General features: G+C 39.8%; 3 protein-coding genes across 3 annotated transcripts; 2 read left to right on the top strand and 1 right to left on the bottom strand.

Moving 5' to 3' along the window:
* The first annotated feature begins 2779 nt into the window (after positions 1-2779).
* On the top strand, positions 2780-4705 carry LOC121753648. The gene is made up of 2 exons (XM_042148879.1): positions 2780-3369; positions 3801-4705. Exons 1-2 carry the CDS (start codon positions 3146-3148, stop codon positions 4504-4506), a joined length of 930 nt encoding a protein of 309 aa, XP_042004813.1. The 5' UTR covers positions 2780-3145; the 3' UTR covers positions 4507-4705.
* A 3168-nt stretch (positions 4706-7873) lies between these two features.
* On the bottom strand, positions 7874-11179 carry LOC121756109 (dentin sialophosphoprotein-like). The gene is made up of 2 exons (XM_042151570.1): positions 10965-11179; positions 7874-9536 (listed from the first exon to the last, which is right to left on the bottom strand). The coding sequence occupies exon 2, from the start codon at positions 9488-9490 to the stop codon at positions 8111-8113; it is 1380 nt and encodes a 459-aa protein (XP_042007504.1). The 5' UTR covers positions 9491-9536; positions 10965-11179; the 3' UTR covers positions 7874-8110.
* A 2312-nt stretch (positions 11180-13491) lies between these two features.
* On the top strand, positions 13492-15347 carry LOC121754102 (probable xyloglucan endotransglucosylase/hydrolase protein 10). Its single transcript, XM_042149447.1, has 4 exons — positions 13492-13673; positions 13740-13840; positions 14165-14358; positions 14816-15347. Exons 1-4 carry the CDS (start codon positions 13496-13498, stop codon positions 15216-15218), a joined length of 876 nt encoding a protein of 291 aa, XP_042005381.1. The 5' UTR covers positions 13492-13495; the 3' UTR covers positions 15219-15347.
* The last annotated feature ends 2359 nt before the right edge of the window (positions 15348-17706 follow it).

The following is a 17706-nucleotide window of genomic DNA, read 5'->3' as shown; positions in this document are numbered from 1 at the left end:
GCCACGTCAGCATTTTTATCCTCCTCACATTCCACCTGCAGTGGGGCGCCCTAATCATTTTACTATTATTTTGTTAATTAATTTAAATGTTTTCAAATATATAAATGCAAACTTAGAAAAAACACAACGATTAACTAAGAACGGCAAAAAATTCATTGATTATAAAAAAAAGTTACACGGGTTAGAAATAAAAAAAAAATTGACTATCCTACAAAAGCCCTAACTTCCGGCTCAACTCATCGTTCGACATGTTGTGTACCCGGCCACCGTGCGCCATCTCCAAACATCGGGCTACTAGGACTTGAGTATCCACCAGAATCCATTTTATAGCGTAATTTAAGAGTTTAAAAGTTAATCGAAAAGTTATAAATGAAAAGTGAAGCTGGGGTATATATATAACAAAATTTTCGATTTTTTTTTTAAAAAAACGCTTTGCAATCGTCCGCATCGCCCACAGTGGGAGGACGATAGGGCGGACGATGTCCTATCGTCCGCGCTTCATCCGCGGACTAAGCGTCGGGCGCGGACGACATATCGTCCGTCGTCCACGGAGCCACAGTGACAGATCGGGTGCGCTATCGTCCGCCCCGCTGTGGATGTGGATGGCCTTACCAACTCATGTAATCATATTTCCAAGTGCTCTTTTCCTTGTAGCATTTAGGGAAAAGATTTCCTCCTAATTCATTTTCCTTAACTAGATTATTCAACCTTTTAAACCATTTTGACTATGAAAAATATTAAGTCAATTTCCTTTAGTTTGTTTCTCCTATTTCTCGCACATATAATTGTACTCCCCCTCTGTCCCATCCAATGTCACATTTTTCTTTTTAGTTTATCTCACAAAAAATGTCACATTTCCTCTTTTTGAAAAAGTTTCACCTCACATCAATTATAAAATTATATTTTCTCTCACCACTTAACACATAAAACAATAAGTCCTAAAATCTCGTGACATCTTCCAAGTGTGTCATTTTCTCTGCAACAGATGGAGTATTATTTTTGTACGAAAATTGATTATAAAGTTGTCAACACAATTGATGGATGATGTTTTTTAAGATAATAGCAGCTTAATTCCTTAAAAATCAAAATCAATCTAATCATGTTTGTGATTAAAAAAGAAATATCTGGGAGTGGGGCCGGAGATGAAAACTATCGTCCAATCCTAGTCATCTATAAACACAATCCTCTCTTACAGCTGTCTGCCAATTCAAACGTATGCAATATAGAGAGAGAAAGATGAGAGAGAATAGACGTTAATTCAATTACCAGCTGTCTAATGTTAAAACATTCCATAAAACACAGAAACTAAAACATCAAAATGTAATATAGGATGCTTGAGATTACCATATGGTTCTAAGATTAAACTGACAATGAATTAGTTGGAGGTTAACTGGGTAATAAAAGGGAAATATCGAGATACGATAAGACTGATCCACTAAAGCGTATCTCTAATCGAACAATATAGGTTAACATTAAATTGGTTCTTAGATAATTTTAGCTTAGAGAACAATATAGGTTAACATTAAATTGGTTCTTAGATAATTTTAGCTTAAATTGATTCAAAATTAATTTATGATTGTAAAATATCAAGATACGTTACAAACTAATCCATCGAATCACATCTCTAATTAAAAAAAATATACGTTAAATTTAATTTATCGAATCATATCTCTAACCGAAACAATCAAATCTTGTTTAGTACTCTTTTGTTTCATTATACTCCCTCCGTCCGCTATTAGGAGTCACATTCCTTGGAGGCACGAGTTTTAAGAAATAGTAAGAAAAATGAGTGGAAACGAGTTAGTGAAATAGGGGTCTACTTGTATATATTAATTTTAAATGAAATATGAGTGAAATGAGTTACTGTGGAATGTGAAACCCTATTACTATTTATGGTAAAAGTGAATCGGGACTCATATTTGTGGACGGACTAAAATGGAAAAATATGACTCTTATTCGCGGAATGGGGAGTACTAAATAAGTTTTCAGTTTGACACAAAAATTTGTGTACTGTTAATTTGTAAAAGTGACATAGTAATAGAAAAAATAAAATAAACAAGGTAGTGTTTTCTTTCCAGAAAAAGCTCACACTGAATGCCACATCTTTATAATAAAAATGCTTCAAATAGAGTGCGACGAATGAAATACATTAAACCATACAACAATATACGCCACCGCAGGGGGAGAAACTGGCAAAAATCACGAATTTTGATCTGTCCCTTTAATCTAAAAGTCAATCGCAAAAGCCGTTATTTGTTTGAAATACTAGGAGACAATAAAAAATTTAGTCGTCTAAAAGATAAAACCGTCTAAATGTAGGATTAAAATATACTCGTAGTTGCCCGAAGAGGCGTAGCGCAATTGGCAACGGAGGGCAGATATTGGTGCAAAAAATATACTACCTTCCCTCCGTTCCATGTTAATAGAGTCATTTTAACCATTTTTGGAAGTTCCAAGTTAATTGAGTCATTTCTATATTTGGTAAAAAGTAATCCCCTCTCTTACTTTATTCTCTCTTACTTTATTCTCTCTTACTTTATTCACCAACCACTTAACACACTATTCTTAAACTCCGTGCCGAAAAGAAACGCGGAGGGAGTATTAGTTAAAAAAAAATTAAGGAGGAAGAGTGATTGACAGATGTGTGTGGGATTCCCTCAGCTGGCACACACAGTGTAGGTGCACGCCCGCCCCCATCCAGCCTGTCTCCTTCTTCATTTTCTTTTATCATCTCCCTCCTTCCCCCCTTTCCCCCTCCAATCCTTCATTCCCCTCCTCACTATGGATCCCTGCCCCTTCCACCGCATCCTCATCTCCAATCTCTCCCTTCGATTCCCCCTAAACCCTCACCTCCTCCCCTCCTCCTACTACTGCAAACTCAAATTCAAACCCTTCCCCAACCAATTCGCCGACCTCTCCCTCCAATCCTCCGACTCCGACTCCGACGCCGTCGACACCAAAATCAACGCCTGCTTCTCCCTCAGCAAGCTTGAGCTCCACAAATTGGCCGACAAAACCGGCGGATCCTCCTCCCTGAAGATCGAGATTCACCGCCGCGGCGCCGCCGGATGCGGCCTCCGCAGCGGCCGGAAGCTGGTCGGCCTGCGTCGTGGTGCAGCTGGACCTGAGGGAGATTCTCGACAAGATGGGGAAGTGCGTGATTCATAACGGCTGGGTCGCGGTCGGCGGCTCGGATTTCAAGCTGCATCTCAATGTGCGGGCCGAGCCCGACCCGAGATTTGTGTTTCTGTTTGACGGAGAGCCCGAGTGCAGCCCGCAGGTTTTTCAGGTGAATGGGAATGTTAAGCAGCCGGTTTTCACTTGCAAGTTCGGTTTGAGGAGTTCTAATGAGAGGATCATGAGATCGAGGTGAATATCTGAATTCCTTTCTTCAATTGATTAGAGATTTAGAGCTGTAGTGTTTTCCCCTCAATTTTAGCAATTGCTTTTGAGTTCTGAGTTAGATTTTGATTAGGAATTAAATAATTTTAGGAATGAAATCAGATTCAGATGATTACTTGTGTAGGATGTTGATAATAGCGTTGATTGAATTAGTAATTAGTAATAAGAGAAATACTGTATGAGAGTTCTGCAGATTCGATTTGCCCTAATTCGATTAAAAATGATGAACAGATGTAGAACTCATTCAATCCATCTTCTTCCATGTGTTTGTTAAAATGTTCAAACAGATCTTCTATGGTTAGGATTCAATAATGGCCACACTTAATTAGCAGTGTTTGATTAGCAAAATGTTATTCGTAATACAAAATAATCTAATCTTTGAATTTGTTGATGAACAGATCTTCACTATCAGAACCAAGCACATCGGCAAGCTGCTTCGGCTCCGGCGCCGGCAACAAGGAGCATCCCTTGAAAGAGCGGAAGGGATGGTCGATCACCATCCACGACTTGTCCGGATCCCCTGTTGCGGCCGCCTCAATGGTCACGCCGTTCGTGCCGTCGCCGGGCACAGACCGAGTGAGCCGGTCCAACCCTGGGGCATGGCTGATCCTGCTTCCGGGGCACAACACGTGGAGGCCGTGGGGGCGGCTGGAGGCGTGGTGCGACGGCAACCACCTCGGCTACCGCTTTGACCTCGTCCCCGACAACGGCATCGACGCTACCACCCTCGCCAGCTCCAGCATTCCCACCAAGAAGGGAGGGAAATTCACCGTCGACATCACCACCGGCCCCACCCCGATGACCAGCCCCAACAGCAGCTTCGACCTCAGCTCCGGATCCGGGTCCGGGTCAGACCTTGGGTCGGCTTTTGGGTCCGGGTCATGGGCGCATCTTTTGTACCGAGGGTTCGTGATGTCGTCGACGGTGCAAGGCGACGGCAGGTGCTCGAAGCCGGAGGTGGAGGTCGGGGTGCAGCATGTGAGCTGCGCGGAGGATGCGGCGGCGTTTGTGGCGTTGGCGGCCGCCGTGGATCTCAGCATGGATGCTTGCAGGCCGTTTTCGAAAAAGCTCCGCAAAGAGCTGCGACAACCGGATCTCGAATAGGGTAATGCCCTATTCGGGTCGGGTATCGGTTGATCCGAGACCCAGAGTTTTACATCAATTTTTCCATTGCTAGTGTATAGTCATTGACAGCTATTTTTTTTTTCATTTTAAACATATTCTCATTTTCCAATTTTATTGAGTCAATTCATTTGTACAATGCGAGTTTTCAATTGTTTTCAATTCAAATTTTAATCATTTATCCGGTAGAAGTAGTCTTTTATTGCAAGTGTGGTTAGCTAAGAATGAAATAAAAGTATTGGAGACAGGTTGGCTTATGCTAAAGATCTGTACTATATATATAAATGTAATTTATATCTTGTTGAAAAAGAGCCGAAAAATAAGTAAATCCCACTATATAATAAATAAGACCAGCTTGTTTTTATGTTCGAGAAGAAATCTTATTGAAACTTGATCATCCTTCTAAAGTCCAAATAATGGAGTATCATGGATTCTCGTATTTTCTTTCAAGAATGAAATCTTATTGAAACTAGACAAGAACGGAATCTTATTGAAACTAGACAAGAATGAAATCTTATTGAAATTTGATAATCCTTCTAAAGTCTAAACCCTATCATGATTTGCCTCTCGTCAGACATTTAGATGCTACCACGTGCAAAATTACCATTACTGAGTCAGTATCATTCCAGTTACAGTATAATAATTTAGATGTCATAATGTACAAAATTACAGTTACTAGTAGAATTGCAAAGACTACGAAATATCAATGAAAAATTAAATGAGCAAGATATGCGAATTATCTTTATCAACAAATCAAAATCCTATTATCTTCTACTTCAATGCCTTCCTTTAATTCCAAAGCTCTCTAGAACTTGATCAAAATTCATAAATTTTCCGACAATTTGTCTCCTTTTAGGTAAGTTTCTGCCTTCATGGAGTATTTCGAGACTATACATATAACTCTAATCATATTGTTTAGCTAAAAGCCTATAACCTCAATTATGTATTTTAATTTCCTTATTAGTGGTTGACAGTTCAAATAGCACGGCTTGTTTCCTGTCCACGTAATTTGACCTACCCACTCTTTATTTTATTTCATCAAAGCTTAATATAATCTCCACTCATCCAATAAATTACAGCTTATAAGTTAGGTTGGATTTAATTATAAATTATACTATCTACATAATGAAAAATTGTCGAATATCAGAGAATTCCAAGTCTAGAAGTTTCCTTTTCTTTATATGTTAATTTAATCGCTTTCCACTTATTGATCGGGAGAATACCATCTGAGTTTGCATTTTAACGTTGTTTCATGCTTCGCCACGTCAGCATTTTATCCTCCCATCCATTCACCTACACTGGGATGCCCTATAGGCCTGCCCTAAGCATTTTATTTATTTGAATATTTAAAACACTACAAAAATTGGAAAAAAAAACTTCATTTCATTGAAAGTTCAAACATTACCGTACGAAATTAAAAAAACTACAAATTCTCAATGGCGGTTACGGTTCCAAACTTCTTCAATTATGTCGTTCATGAGCTGAGCATGGTCTTGTTGGTTGCGCATTGAGGCCAGTCTAGATAGAACCTCATTGAAGCTCATCAGTAATCCTCGAACGTGGGACGGGGTCGCCGTGCTGGAGCTAGATGCTGCTTCATCATCGCCCCAATCGGTGACTCTTCCACCTTCGTGTTCGACTATCATGTTATGCAAGATGATGCACACATACATGGCATCGACGATGACTTCTTTGAACCAGAAACGCGTCGGACCTTTCACTATTGCCCACCGCGCTTGGAGCACACCAAATGTCCACTCCACATCCTTCCACGCAACTGATCGTCTTCACAAAAACAAGCCACCTTGGGTATATGCCATCAGCTAAGTAGTACCCCATATGATATTGGCGCCCGTTGGCAGTGAACTCGATGGCCGGGCCGTTGTCATTGCATTGCTCGGTGAAGAGGTTGGATGAGTTGAGGACGTTGATGTCGTTGTTCGACCCCGCTACATCGAAGTAAGCATGCCAGATCCAGAGCCGATGGTCAGCGACGGCTTCGAGGATCATCGTCGGGTGGCTGCCCTTGTATCCACTAGTAAATTGGCCTCTCCACGCCGTTGGGCAATTCTTCCACTCCCAGTGCATACAATCGATGCTCCATAGCATTCCAGGAAAGTCGTGTGTCGTCTCGTGCATCTTCATCAGGGCCTGGCAATCCTCAACAGTCGGCTTTCGCAAATATGTGTTGCTATAAAGCCTCCACAACTCCCCTACAAAAATTCTTCAGGCACTCGCGGCCAGTTGTCTCCCCGACGTGAAGGTACCCGTCGAACATGTCCGTCGTGGTGCCGTAGGCCAACTGCCGGAGCGCAACCGTGCACTTCTGCAACTGCGTAAGTCCGGGTTTGCCGATGCCATCTTCCCGATACTGGAAGTATTCATCATGTGCCTCTAACGTTTGGACAATGCTGAGAAAAAGATCTTGCCGCATTCTAAAACGGCGGTGAAAAACCATCGAACCCCACCGTGGTTGCTCGGCAAAATAGTCTGCGAACAGATGTTGGTGAGCTACGTCGTACTCGCGGCGAACAAACGTCCGACGTCGAATCGGCCCCGGGATCTGCTCCGCCGCTTCACGCTCGCGCTCCATTTCGGCCAAGCATTTCGCCATAGCCTCATGAACGCAATCGAATAAGGCCCGAGTAATGCTCTCCGATGTACTCCAGTCGTCACCGGGTCTCATTTTTTTTAGTGAGAAAGATAGGGAGAGAAATATTAGTGTGTGGGGAAAGTGAGAGATGGGAGAGAATTATTGGTGTGGGAAATGGAAGAGAAATGGGGGTTTAAATAGATAAAAAAAAAATCGGAAAAAAGGAAAACGTGTTGCATCGTCCGCGGTATCGTACGCGTGACCCGCAGTGGGGCGGATGATACTGCGGACGATGCGTCGTCGAAGACCTATCATCCGCGAACGATGTATAGGGCGCGGACGATACTTCGGACATCATCCGCATGGCTAGAGTGACGGACGATAGTCCGCCTGTGGATTAGCTAATTCTTGACTTCAACTAAAGTCTTCAATTCAATGCTTCCAGAGTATATTGCACCCAACCTGTACCACAATATTATTAAACTCAACAACTATTTTGAAATTGCATTCAAGAAACCTATCACATTGAATAGTAAAACAACAAATACTACAACTAATGCTGCAAGTCCTTTTCAACTATTCTGATATAAATTGTTTCACCTAATCTTAAACCACATTAATGCTACATCTATTTACAAAATTAACATTTTGGCTCCAAGTGCAGCAACAAATACCCTTTATGTTAATGACTTCAAATCCCAAACTAAGCCTTTGTAAAACCATGAGTCATATAATCATATAATGAAGCATGAAGGATTGAAGAACATGGTTGCAAACTTACTAACATAAGCAAATTAGATTAGTTGATTCATACAATATGAGCCAGAAGCCGGCTGCCATCACCTTGCCTAAGTTCTACGCGTAAAGCTGGAAGCAGAAGCTTGACATTTCATACACAGGAATAGGGACAAAAAATATACTACGAGGACCCTGATATTTAAGAGGGAAAACAAGGAAATCGATGCGATTAACAGTACCCTGCTACCTCCATATTCACTCAGCAGCAACATCTTTGCTATTGCTCCCCTCCGTCTGTATCTCAGGGAGTGTGTCGAGATCCAGTCGAATATCTTTCTCCTCCGTATCTGATATATCAATAGCATCCTCTTGAACTTCTTCTTCAGCATTATCAGTCGGTGTAGAATCCGAGCTTTCATCTGTACCATCACTTGTATCTGATATCTCACCATCAAATTCAGTTTTCTCTTCTGTAGTGTTGTCCCCTTCTGCATGTGAAGCCTCTAATTTTGAATCGTATGATACAGAAGAGTCTGTACTATTATTCAAGAACTCCTCAGGAAGTGATCCTGCCTCGTTTGTTTCAGTAGAACCTGTTGAATTAGAGTCCAAACGAGTATTGTCTACATTTAAGGTAGACTTATTGGCCTCCTCTGGATCAACAGTTTTAGAGTCAGATACTTCTGCAGATGTACGCTCGGTGCCCAACTCAGACTTGCTCTCTGTTGCATTATCTAAGGGCAACGTCGAGTTCTCTATTGTAACATCAGTAGTTGTGCTATTACTAGTCAAATGATCAGTGGATCCTTCTGTTATTGCATTATTAGGAGTAGAACCATTCTCAGGGTCGTGTAACATATCACCCTTGACTGAAGTGGCTGTGACATTTGATTGATGGCCATCTATAGTTGCCTCACTGCCATCCACCTCCGAGTCTTTCATGTTCTCACTTTTATAAGTTTCTTCCCTCTTATTCTCTTTCGAGTTCTCCACTTTTTCATTCCCATTTTCAGTTACAGCACTAGAAGCGTCATCTGCCTTGTAATGTTCCTCACGTGCTTCGTGGGCACTCCTATCTTTCGTATCACGGTCAGTATCATCAACAGTTGTTTCCTTCTCTGTTTGGGCGTGACCTTCAAAATCTGTTTTTTGAATTTCATTCTCCTCACCGTCTTCCCTCTCCCCACCATCCACCAAATCACGTTCTCTATCAACTTCGGCATCAAATTTCTCTTGTTCATGCTCTTCCCTTTCATCATCTCTACGTCCTTCCTCATCATCATCCCTCTCATCTTCCTTCTTGTCTTCTGGATTATCTTCTCCATGCTTATCTTCCTCTAATTCTTCAGCAGTTTCCTCTTCTTCTGATGTTTCATCATGAATCTCACTCTTAGAGTCCATGTCGTCTACTCGAGGACGGATATCTTTCCTTCCAAGTCTTATAAGATCGTCACGACTTGTTTTTTGAAGCGACCTTTTGGCATTAGTTTCATCAAATTCTGCCTTCTTGTCATGGGAATGTTTAACTTGGTATAGCAACCAACAGCAAACAGCGAGCAGCAAACAAACTTGCAGCACATTTTTAACCTTGACCCCTTTGGATCTTTGGTTCCTGCTGGATGATTGTCTATACATAATGATTTCTTTAAGTCTTCTCTGTCTCACCGCTACTCGAAAGAATCTGCCATTTAAGAGAAAAAAGAAACATAAAAATTGGAATTTTCATTATGACAATTAAAAACTTAAGATGACCAGGAAATCCTTTCCACTGATATATTCAAAGCATTGCAAGTTAGAAAAGGATCATTCGTGGAAAATATCTCCCCATGGGACAAGGTTCCGATTCAAGAAATGGTTTCATATATGTTTGGGTTCGTACGAAAACAAATTCGTGCACATACCCAAAACATGATTTCCATATCCAGGGCCATTCAATTGTATACAATATGTGACAGAAGTTAGAGATCGTTAATTTATGAGGACATCATTGATACACAGAAGGCATAATATCAATATGCTCAGGGTGAGACGTAAAAGGAGAATGATATATCTTTAACAAATAACTAGTGAGAGCAACAAAAAGTCCTAATAGAGTTTACATCACCACAAAAGATAAACCTAACGGAAAGTATTCAGTATCTCTTGCAGTCTTCCACAACATATGAATTGAAGGATTCTTTATTTAGAATTCATCATTTTATTTCTAATCAATTATTTGCACCAGAGTACTCGAGAAAAGGGACAAACTGCATATGGTTCTTTCTGGACCCCAGTCATGTAACTAACCATGCTTAAGAAAGCAATCACAAGAAACACTTCAAAATCACACTAAATCACTGTACAATGTAAACCTTAGAAGCATCAGTTTGACTAACATTACATATAGAAAGACGATACTCTTTTAAGGATAGTAGAGGCAGAACAGAATTACGAAGAGGAACAAAAGATCCACACATTAATTTTTCTATATTGCAAACTGAAGCTTCATTCACGACCACGTTAATCACCCCGACCTGACCCCTCAGGGAGGCAAGCAAGCTTGCATTTGACTGAACAAAGTTACTTACCTTTAGCACAGACAGAAACATTAAAGATCAAATCACTCTTTATGAAAGTAAAAGCTGAAAGAATCTATTAAGTAGCGTGATTAAATCATGATTAACAAATATAGTTTGACAAAGCCAGGGAGAATCCACATACTTTATTCCAAAAACAATTCTCAATCTATCTTAGGTTTTCTCTACTGTAGTCTGCAGCCAAAAAATCTATTAAAAACACACAAAATCTACAAGAACAAGAATTTAGGCATAAACACAGAGAAAAATAAGATACTATAAAAATTCACAGCTCAATAAATCGTTGAAGTAGAATCCAAAACTAATGAAGTCAGAAGCAAATCTATACAGCAATTACCCAAAGCCAAAGCAGGAAACAATTGATTAGAAGCAATAATCACCACGACATTGAAAAATTAAATTCCACCACAGGCATCACTCAGCCATCATTGAACAGCCAACCAGGTCATGACGAAGTAAGCGAAAAACACTCAACAAATTGCGAAATTAATTAATCAATTACGAATTTACAGAGCACAAACCCAATGGCATACCTTTAAGCGGTCCCAACGAAGAACAGGAAATCAATTAAAAAAAGACAAAAAGATGGAAACTTCGAAGCTCGAAATAGCTGGAAAATGTCTCTTTGCTGTAAATAGGAGGCCTTGCCAGCTCCCTCCCACACTCTCTCTCTCTCTCCTCTGATCTACTGATAATGATAGAAGAGAGTGTTCCTTGTTGCCACAGAGCAGAGGGATACGACATACAGTTGAACCGGGTTGACCCATATAATGACCGGGTCATCTTCAGTTTCTTCCATACAGTACTTTACAATTTCGCTATGAGTCGCTTCATGCTCACTTTAATTTCTGATGCGAGTGTTGTTAAGATAAGTGACTAATTGGAGGCGGCAGCAATTATTTAAATTTCAGTTTGAACTTAATGTAGTGTGCTCAATTAGTTTGATTAATACTTTTATTAATGGTAAACTTATTTTTTGGAGAATTTATAAGCTACTGACGCTTATTTTGACAATTTATAAATTGTTATTTTATATTGCTAAATTCTTTTGAAGATGTAATAACGAGGCCCATTTTGAAAGACAAATTTGAACATCAAGATTCTCCTTAATTCAATATGTATGCCCCAGTAATTTCAAACAGACTAAATAATAATAATAATAGTAATAATAATAATAATAATAATAAAAGTTTGATAATCAAGCAATAAGAAATTTTTCGATATTATTGGGCCAATGCAACTCGGTTTTTGATCTAGCCAATTTGGGCTTGGGCTAATTATTGTTTAAATCTATCGAGCTGATTTTTTCGAATTATCGCCATAACCTCTATAGGCCATTAGTTTTGGGCTTCAATGCATTCTTGCTAACAAACACATTTAACACCAAAAAATTAAATCAAAAAGTAAAAATATTTTTTAAAAATTACTCCTTCCTCTCACTCCAGAAAATCCATTTTGATCATTTTAATTTATAATGGATAAAACAAAAAATGCCTAAATTATTTTACAAGTTTAACTTTTAGCTACAACAACTGTATGTCTTAAGTATACATATTGTGGGAAAAAAGTAGATGAGTGAACGTCGATGCATAGACAGAGACAAGTAGCAACTCTTACTAAAGTGGAGGCGGCCATTAATGTATCGAAACATACCAGAATGGAAGTGACCAAAAGTATGCACATATGAGACTGCATATTTGAGGAAAGCTTAAAAGATTTGATTGATGTTATTTATAGGTTTGTATTAAAATGACAATATCATTTAAGATGACAACATACCACCAATGAGGACCCTTAGATTTAGGAGTAAATTCAATCTTAGTCTGCCACATGACAGACTTGCTTGCTTATGTATAGCGGATTGTTTGATTATCTCTAATTTTGTATCACAGATTGCTTGGAACCATATGCCGAGTTGTTTGCCTATGTATTACAGATTGTTTGTCTAGATTGTCATTTTAATTATGGTGTCCTCATAGTGTTCTGATTTCATATCTCAGATTGCTTGGAACCATATACCGAATTGCTTGTCGATGTATCGCAGGTTGTTGTCAAGTTGTCACTTTAAGAAGTCACCCTAATGCACCCTGTTATTTATATCGACAAAGATGAATCTATTTTGGCATTCCTCTCAAAAAATTGGTCCATGGAAACCGACGTCAAAACTAAAAATATTTTTTAAAAAGTACTCATTTCTCTCACTTTTATTTTGAAAATTCAATTTATAATTTCTCTAACCAGAAAAATTCCTAAATCATAGGAAATCTTTAATTTGTAGCCAAAAAACAACATTTAATATACATCATGACGAGAGACATAATAAAAATCAGTAAATAAAAAAGAGAAATTCAAACCGACGACTACGTGGAAATTAAAAGTAATCAAGATCCAATACCTATGATACCATGATAACTGTAAAATTAAGGGAGCCGAGCAAAACAATACAAGGCTGAACGAATGTTTGTCTCATTGGAAATTAGTTTAATGTTTTAATTAATCATTGTTACATATAAATGGGGCCAAAAAAATTAACTACTTATAGATGAATATAGTATAGGAAGATCATATCCAAGGGAAAGAATATTTGGACTCGCAACAAAGTTATATTACAAAAGTGATCAAATTATTTTCCAGCTCAGGTTTTCCACTTTTGTTACACTTTCTGCAATAGGAATACCATGAAAATTGAAAAGCCTATTGATAATGTTTATGTATGCCAAAAGCTTGGAATATTGCAAAAGCAAAAAAAAAGAAATAATAAATAAACAGCCGCATTTTATATTTAATTATTTTCAGTTTTAACATGATTGTAGTTTGTTACTACTACTTTTAAGGTTGTTGTCTTTTGATGTAACTCCAAGCAAACTTAGTTAGTTAAATTGAATCTATAGCTGTGATTAATTATGGTTGGTGATAGTATATTTCATTGCTTGCTACTAAAGATATTCTTGCTTAAGCAAAAAATCTAAGTGGTTCTCTTCACATCGTTACATCCCTACCATGCAACACCTATATATATCTAGTCTAATTTCACACTCATTCTTCATCACACAAAAACAAAATCATGAATAATTTATCTATTTTTGTCCTTTTGATTTCGATTTTCTTGATCCAAGATTGTTGGGCTTCGATTGTTTCAACAGGAGATTTCAATAAGGATTTCTTTGTGACATGGTCACCTAGTCATGTTAATACATCTATTCATGGCCACAGCAGAAGTTTAGTTCTTGACAAGGATTCAGGTTAGTTATTTAGCATATTTAGTTATGTTATAAATTTAAAAATGAATTAGAATTTTTTTTTGTCAGGTTCTGGTTTTGCTTCAAATGACATGTTCTTGTATGGGCAGTTTGACATGAAAATTAAGTTGGTGCCAGGGAACTCAGCAGGCACAGTTGTGGCCTTTTATGTAAGTACATATTTTATAATGTGCAATGAAACGCAATAGATGTGATGTTTGTAGACCAAATGGTGTCCGGTTTGGTTACGGTTCCACTCCCCATATATAGAATCGGAACCAAATGCAACACTAGACCAACAAGAATGTTTGGTAGCGAACTCTGGGAAGGAGTTGGTCGTGACCAAATAGGACGTTGACCCTTATATAAGGAGTTGATTGTTACGGAATGAAACATGTGCCGTTGTTACTAATAAACTACGTATATATTGATGGATATGGATTAATTTCATGATCATGAGTTGTTGATATTAATTTGTTGTGGTGTGAATGCAGTTAACATCTAATCAGCCCAATAGGGATGAGCTGGATTTCGAGTTCTTGGGCAACGTAGAAGGACAACCTTATACACTACAAACTAATGTGTATGCAAATGGGTTCGATGAGAGAGAGCAGAGAATCAAGCTGTGGTTTGATCCAACCCAAGATTTCCATACATATTCTATACTTTGGAACCTCTACCAAATTGTGTAAGAGCATTATATTACTTTTACTTCAACATGCTTTTTGGAATGCTTTTTTTCTTCAACCAAAATCAAAGAATCATTTCACAAGAATCTTCAAAATCCAAATGACCCTTAGTATTAATATAGCATGATAGTCGATAAAGATTTGTTTGTTCCATATTTAATAGTTAATCAATATGATTTGGAAAATGTAACCTAATTAAAAACATTATTCTCACTTGTCGCTTGGAATATTTGAATTTTTAAGTTTCTAAATTATTTTCTACGTCCGACCCAACAACGGCAAGATTTCCCCATAGGGTCGCCCGAAAATGATACGTCCGCCCTCTGATCTGCATAATGTTTTCAAGAGGACGGCGTTAAAGTTAAACGATGTTGTTTGGGATTATTTTTTAGAAATTACATTGTGAAATTACAGTTTTACCGTAGGAAATAAACTTGGTCATATATATGTGTGCAGGTTCATGGTAGATTGGGTCCCAATCCGAACCTACAGAAACCACGCGGACAAAGGCGTGGCGTACCCTAGGTGGCAGCCGATGAGCGTGCAGGCGAGCTTTTGGAACGGCGAGAGCTGGGCCACAAATGGCGGGAAAGACAAGATCGATTGGACCAAGGCGCCGTTTGTAGCCTCGTTTAAGGACCACAAGATCGACGCGTGCGTTTGGAAGGGAAGTGAAGGAAGCTGCAGCGACCCAAAGCCCACAAATTGGTGGAACAATAAGAGGTTCAACTCATTGACATGGGCACAAAGGAGGCTGTTCAAATGGGTTAACAAATATCATGTCACCTATGATTATTGCCAAGATTATCATAGGTTTAATAATACTCTTCCAAAGGAGTGTTTGCTTCCTAAGTATTAATTAATTATCAAATTAAGTGATTGTTGACGAGGGATTATGTATGAGAGTTTGGATTGTGATTATTAGTCTTGCAATCGAAGGCAAGAAACTGTTAGAAAAGGAAGATATCAATTAGAATAAATTGTGTGATATGGAAAGATTGAAATTACAATCAATTACACAAATTAGGAGATTGATAGAATATTGTATAATCAATTACTTACCATGTACATGATCTCCTAAGCCCTTTTTAAAGGGTGCCTATTGTATAGAGAAATTACCACATTCAATACAAATCATAGAATTCTTTTCTCCCTAAACATGTCGATCATACCATTTAACATGGTATCAGAGCGGGTTTGGACTCAGAAAAGGTATCATCACCGTCCTTGATACCTTTCTCGGCCCTTTCCCGTATCTTTTCCATTTTTTTTCCCATTCCCGAACCTGTAACAGCAGATATGTCAGACCAAGAAGATCATAAATCAATAGAAACTACCAACCAGTCCATGACGGACGAATTTGCCCGGCAATTTGCCAACTTCATGCGCAATAGTTTTGCGATGAATCAACCAAACCCACCAGAAACAGCTGTTGTGTCATACAAGATTGACACGCAGCCCCTCCACATCGGAGGAGACAAACTCAACGGAGAGAATTACGCTCTCTGGTCCGTACTTATGAAGGCGGCGATAAGCGGTCGGGGAATGATATCTCACGTGACAGGAGTCCCAACTCCCCCACCGCGAACCGATTCAGCCTTCACACGGTGGCAACAAGCTGACCACTGTGTGTTCACATGGCTGACCCAGAACATTGAACCTCGACTAGTTGGTCGAATTTCGCAACATCCGACAGCCAAGCACATCTGGGATGCGTTGGCCGTCACGTATGGAAGCGGAGGGCGACAGAATCCAGGTGTATGATCTCCAGTTCAAGGCAAGCACACTGAGACAGGGGAACAATTCATTAGACGAAATATGGACCAAGTTGCAAGAAATATGGATCTCCATTGATCAAAGGCAGAGCAATCCAATGAAGTGTCCAGAAGACATCGAGATCCACAATAAGTTCATACAAGATCAGAGATTATGCCAATTCGTCTATGCAATTGATAGCAAGTATGAATCGACAAAAAGGGAAATACTGAAATTAAACCCACTTCCCTCAGTAGATTTCGCATACAACCTAGTCCAGCAGGAGGAGACACGTCTCCGGGTGTTACAGACGGCAAATACTGGTGGAACGGCTAACCCCGAAGGGATCGGGGCAGGCCTCGCCGTCCGAGGGTGGCAAAACCACACCGGCAGTTCGCGGGGTGGTGGTCGCGGCGGCAATGGAAGGAGGCACACGAATCGAGCCGACGAGGAGGACAAATCGAAGTTAGTATGCTCATATTGCAAGCGGAAGAAGCATACGAAGGAGTCATGCTTCGAGCTCATTGGATATCCCGACTGGTGGGAGGAAAAACACGGCAAACCGCCACCGCCGCCACCGCGAACGCCCTGGAACCGCGATGGGCATGCCGCCGCAGCGGTCGGAGGACAGGAGATGGGAGGCGCCACTCAGCCAGCAAATCCGGCCGACCTCTCCACAACCCAACCGGCGAACAGGACAGGGACAGCTAATTTCGTCGCCGGGAGGAGTGGGAGCGTCGTCGCCGACTGGAGCGAGGAGTTGCGTGGAGAAGAAGAGGAGACAGAGGCATGGGCTAGGGTTCCAGGTAAAAGAGGATTTGGGGCCTCTTTAATTAGAGAGCCCCAAACTTCTCGTAAATTAGAAAACCCACCCCAGATCTCTAATAAATGCCGGAAATCACCCCATATTTCTTATAATTCCATAGATACCCCAATTTTGTGTAAAAATCAATTTGAGCCCCTCAGAAATTATGGAATTGCGTGTCAGGTATCTAGTGAATATGAGAAAAATAATAGATGGATATTTGATTGTGGGGCAACCGATACGATAACTTATGATGCCTCGGATCTTACAGAAATTCAAAAACCCCAGAAATCTCATATTCAGACAGCTAATGGGGAGTTTACAAAAGTAGAAGGGGCCGGGACTGTGAAAATATCACCTACCCTTCAATTATCTAATTGTCTTTACATCCCTTCAATGTCTCATAAACTGTTGTCAATTAGCCATGTCACGAAGGAATTAAACTGCACATTATTGATGCAACCTCATTTCTGTCTGTTGCAGGATATCAGAACCGGGGAAATAATTGGACTTGGCACTGAACGTGATGGGTTGTACTATGTAGACGAGATAGCTCAAAAAGGGACAGCCATGCTAACTCACGGGTCTGCCGATAGGAAAGCTTGGCTTTGGCATCGGCGCTTGGGACACCCTTCTATCGGTTACTTAAAATTATTATTCCCTAGTTTTGTTTCTAACCATGATGAGTATTGTGAGACTTGTTTTTTGGCCAAAAGCCACCGAACCTCTTATCCATTGAATAATACTCGTGTTGATTTCCCTTTTACCTTAATTCACTCTGATGTTT

This window comes from Salvia splendens, chromosome 11, assembly GCF_004379255.2.
Source record: "Salvia splendens isolate huo1 chromosome 11, SspV2, whole genome shotgun sequence".
NCBI classification, from domain to species: Eukaryota; Viridiplantae; Streptophyta; class Magnoliopsida; order Lamiales; family Lamiaceae; genus Salvia; species Salvia splendens.
This window is presented reverse-complemented; position numbering and strand designations above follow the sequence as displayed.

Excerpts from the sequence above, each read along its gene's own strand:
- LOC121753648 (XM_042148879.1), top strand. The coding sequence starts at position 3,146 with ATGGGGAAGTGCGTGATTCATAACGGCTGGGTCGCGGTCGGCGGCTCG. Across the intron at positions 3,370-3,800 it reads GAGAGGATCATGAGATCGAG|ATCTTCACTATCAGAACCAA; the intron begins GTGAATATCTGA and ends GTTGATGAACAG.
- LOC121756109 (XM_042151570.1), bottom strand. The coding sequence starts at position 9,490 with ATGTATAGACAATCATCCAGCAGGAACCAAAGATCCAAAGGGGTCAAG.
- LOC121754102 (XM_042149447.1), top strand. The coding sequence starts at position 13,496 with ATGAATAATTTATCTATTTTTGTCCTTTTGATTTCGATTTTCTTGATC. Across the intron at positions 13,674-13,739 it reads AGTTCTTGACAAGGATTCAG|GTTCTGGTTTTGCTTCAAAT; the intron begins GTTAGTTATTTA and ends TTTTTTTGTCAG. Across the intron at positions 13,841-14,164 it reads GCACAGTTGTGGCCTTTTAT|TTAACATCTAATCAGCCCAA; the intron begins GTAAGTACATAT and ends GTGTGAATGCAG.